The sequence below is a fragment of the Micropterus dolomieu genome, unplaced genomic scaffold (genome assembly GCF_021292245.1).
Source record: "Micropterus dolomieu isolate WLL.071019.BEF.003 ecotype Adirondacks unplaced genomic scaffold, ASM2129224v1 contig_10629, whole genome shotgun sequence".
In the NCBI taxonomy this organism is placed as follows: Eukaryota; Metazoa; Chordata; class Actinopteri; order Centrarchiformes; family Centrarchidae; genus Micropterus; species Micropterus dolomieu.
In genome coordinates, this window is record NW_025739615.1 from 1 (window position 1) to 2,667 (window position 2,667).

Sequence of the window (2,667 nt, forward strand, 5' to 3'; positions counted from 1 at the left end):
TCAATCCTCTGGTAAACGTATTGATCCATTGAGAAGCAGCATCATCAGAGTAATCCAAGTCCCTGTTGGAGTCAGTCAGAGCATTTCCATAGAGAGCCACTTTGCATCAGCAGCACCATGCTCCAGTGCTCTGGGAGACTTTATAGTCCTGAGAGTTGAACACTGGATGACTGACAGCTGTCCTTCATGACAACAGAAGCCACAGAAATCCTCCTCATCAAAAACATGACTTTGGTCTCCGTCCTCATCTGGACTCTCCTCTGCTTCACTCAGGGTGAGGAAAATCATTTTTCTGTGATGTGAAAATCATTTGGAGTGTAGCTGAGTTTCACCTCACCATCTCATGTCCAGTGTTTCTTCTCTCTCCTCAGGGTCTGTTGGACAAAATGTTGTCTTGACTCAGCCAGCAGCCAAATCAGTGCAGCTGGGTCAGACTGTCTCTATTGACTGTCAATCCAGCCTAAAAGTAACTCACAACACTGGTTCAAAATACTACCTGGCCTGGTACCATCAGAAAACTGGAGAAGCTCCAAAACTTCTGATCTATTTAACATCAGACAGATTTTCTGGAATCTCCTCCAGATTCAGTGGAAGTGGAGCAGGGAATGGAGTTGACTTCACTCTGACCATCAGTGGAGTTCAGGCTGAAGATGCAGCAGTTTACTACTGTCTGAGTCATCATTATATCAACAGTCAGGATGTGTTCACACAGTGAAAAAGCGTCGTACAAAAACCTCCCTCAGTCAGACTGAACAGAAACTGAACTGACTGCTGCAGCTGGAAGCTACTGCAGAGACTGATACAGTTCACTGAGGACACACACACACACACACACACACACACACACACACACACATCCAGCCTTGTGGCACTTTCTTCATGGGGCCCATCATATACATAACGCATTCCCAAACCTTAAACCTAAAACCAAGTCTTAACCTCAAGCAGCCTTTCATAAATGTGGGGTCCAGCACCACACGTATGTGTTCTTGTTAAATTTAAGACACAAAATACTCTCAGTTTACATTGTTGAAAGTGAAAAAGAAACTGCCCTGTCACAAGTTACTGTGGCTTTCAGATCAATGTAGCTGAGTAAAAAGTTCCATATTTGCTTACAAATGCTGACCAGATCAATCTGAGGGGTCATCAGATGATTAATGGGAGATGAAAGAAGAAGAAACAATGTTGGGATACACAAAACTGTTTTCAGTTTTTGAGTTTTATTTCATTTGTTTGTATAATATTGGATAAATTTACCTCCTCAGGACTCAAACAGTTACTGAAATTAAACCATGTGTGAAGTTATGAGGTAAAATGTCTCTTTTGTGGAACTGCTAACAACTCAGACATCTGAAACAAGGGGCACAACAAGCCACTTTATTGTGTTTTATTAGCTCGTCATTGTCAGGATGTGCGGTGCAGTTGAGCAGGTTGGTGGACCTAAATGCAGGGCACTGAACCGAGCAGGTACAGTTCAATGAAATTTATTAACGGCGAAACAAAAGGCTGAGTCCAAAGATATCCAATGTAGTGAACAACGGTGTGGATTTGTGCATTTTATATTGAATAAATTTGGAGCTACTCCAAATTCCTCTCTCCTCCCCCAGAGAAGAAGGGGAGGGGTCAAAGTTGCTTTCTCTAAGCGCTATCCCGACCATAAAACTGGCACCTTTTAGACTCCGAAGCTGATAACGAGGGGCCTGACTGTTAAACTGACAAAGGGACACAAACCAGAAATTAGCATTTCCCTGAACAGCCAATCAAAACTACCCCCCCCCCACACACACACACACACGTTTCCGTGGCAACTGACCTTACTCTTTGTGTATTACCACATCAAAAGAAAACCCCTGTCTCACCCAAGTGTGACATGATCCAGAGAGCTGAACTTTCAATAACCAAAGACTGCAGACACACACACACACACACACACACATACACACACACACACACACACACAGTTATGGCACTATGGTCTTGGGGGCAAGTCATTCACATAATCCATTTTCTAGCCCTTTACCCTAATCGTAAAACTATCACAACTGACCTTAAAACACAAGTCCTAACCTCAAACAGCCCTTTAAATTGTGGAGTCCAGCACCACACGTCTGTATATGTGGGCTTTTTTCCTCCAAGAGTCAAAATACTCTCAGTTAATATTGTTTAAGATGAAGAAGAACTGTCAAAACATCAACACTAACATTACTCTTGAAAATCCTCTGGTACAAGTAAAAGTCCTGTTTTTAAATGTTCACTCCAGCATCATCAGCTAAATCTAGTTAATCCAAAAGTACTAATTTGGGCAGAATGGCTCCTTCCAGAGTGTTGAAATATTGTTACTGCAGTATTTTAGTGTCACAACTGGTGGAAGTGGAGCAAAGTTTAACAAGTTAATATGCTGTGTAAGGTATTTTAATTTGTGCAGTTAATCATACAAAATCTAATGAAAATGAACTGTGACTGTCAGATAAATCTAAAGTTAAAAGAACCATATTTCCCTCTCAAGATAAATCTTAAGGGTCGTGAGATGATTAATGGAAGATGAGAGAAGAAGAATCAAAGTTGTGGTACACAAAGCTTTGATTTTTCTGTTCTCCTCAGGGCTCAAACAGATTTTGAAATTAAGCCATGTGTGAAGTTATGAGGCGAAATGTCTTTTGTGGAACT

The 2,667-nt window shown here is 41.5% G+C and overlaps 1 gene segment (V, D, J or C); it reads left to right on the forward strand.

Moving 5' to 3' along the window:
* The first annotated feature begins 209 nt into the window (after positions 1 to 209).
* On the forward strand, positions 210 to 715 carry LOC123965662. The segment is given in 2 exon segments: positions 210 to 274; positions 372 to 715. Coding segments are annotated over 2 exon segments (393 nt in total).
* Positions 716 to 2,667: the final 1,952 nt, after the last annotated feature.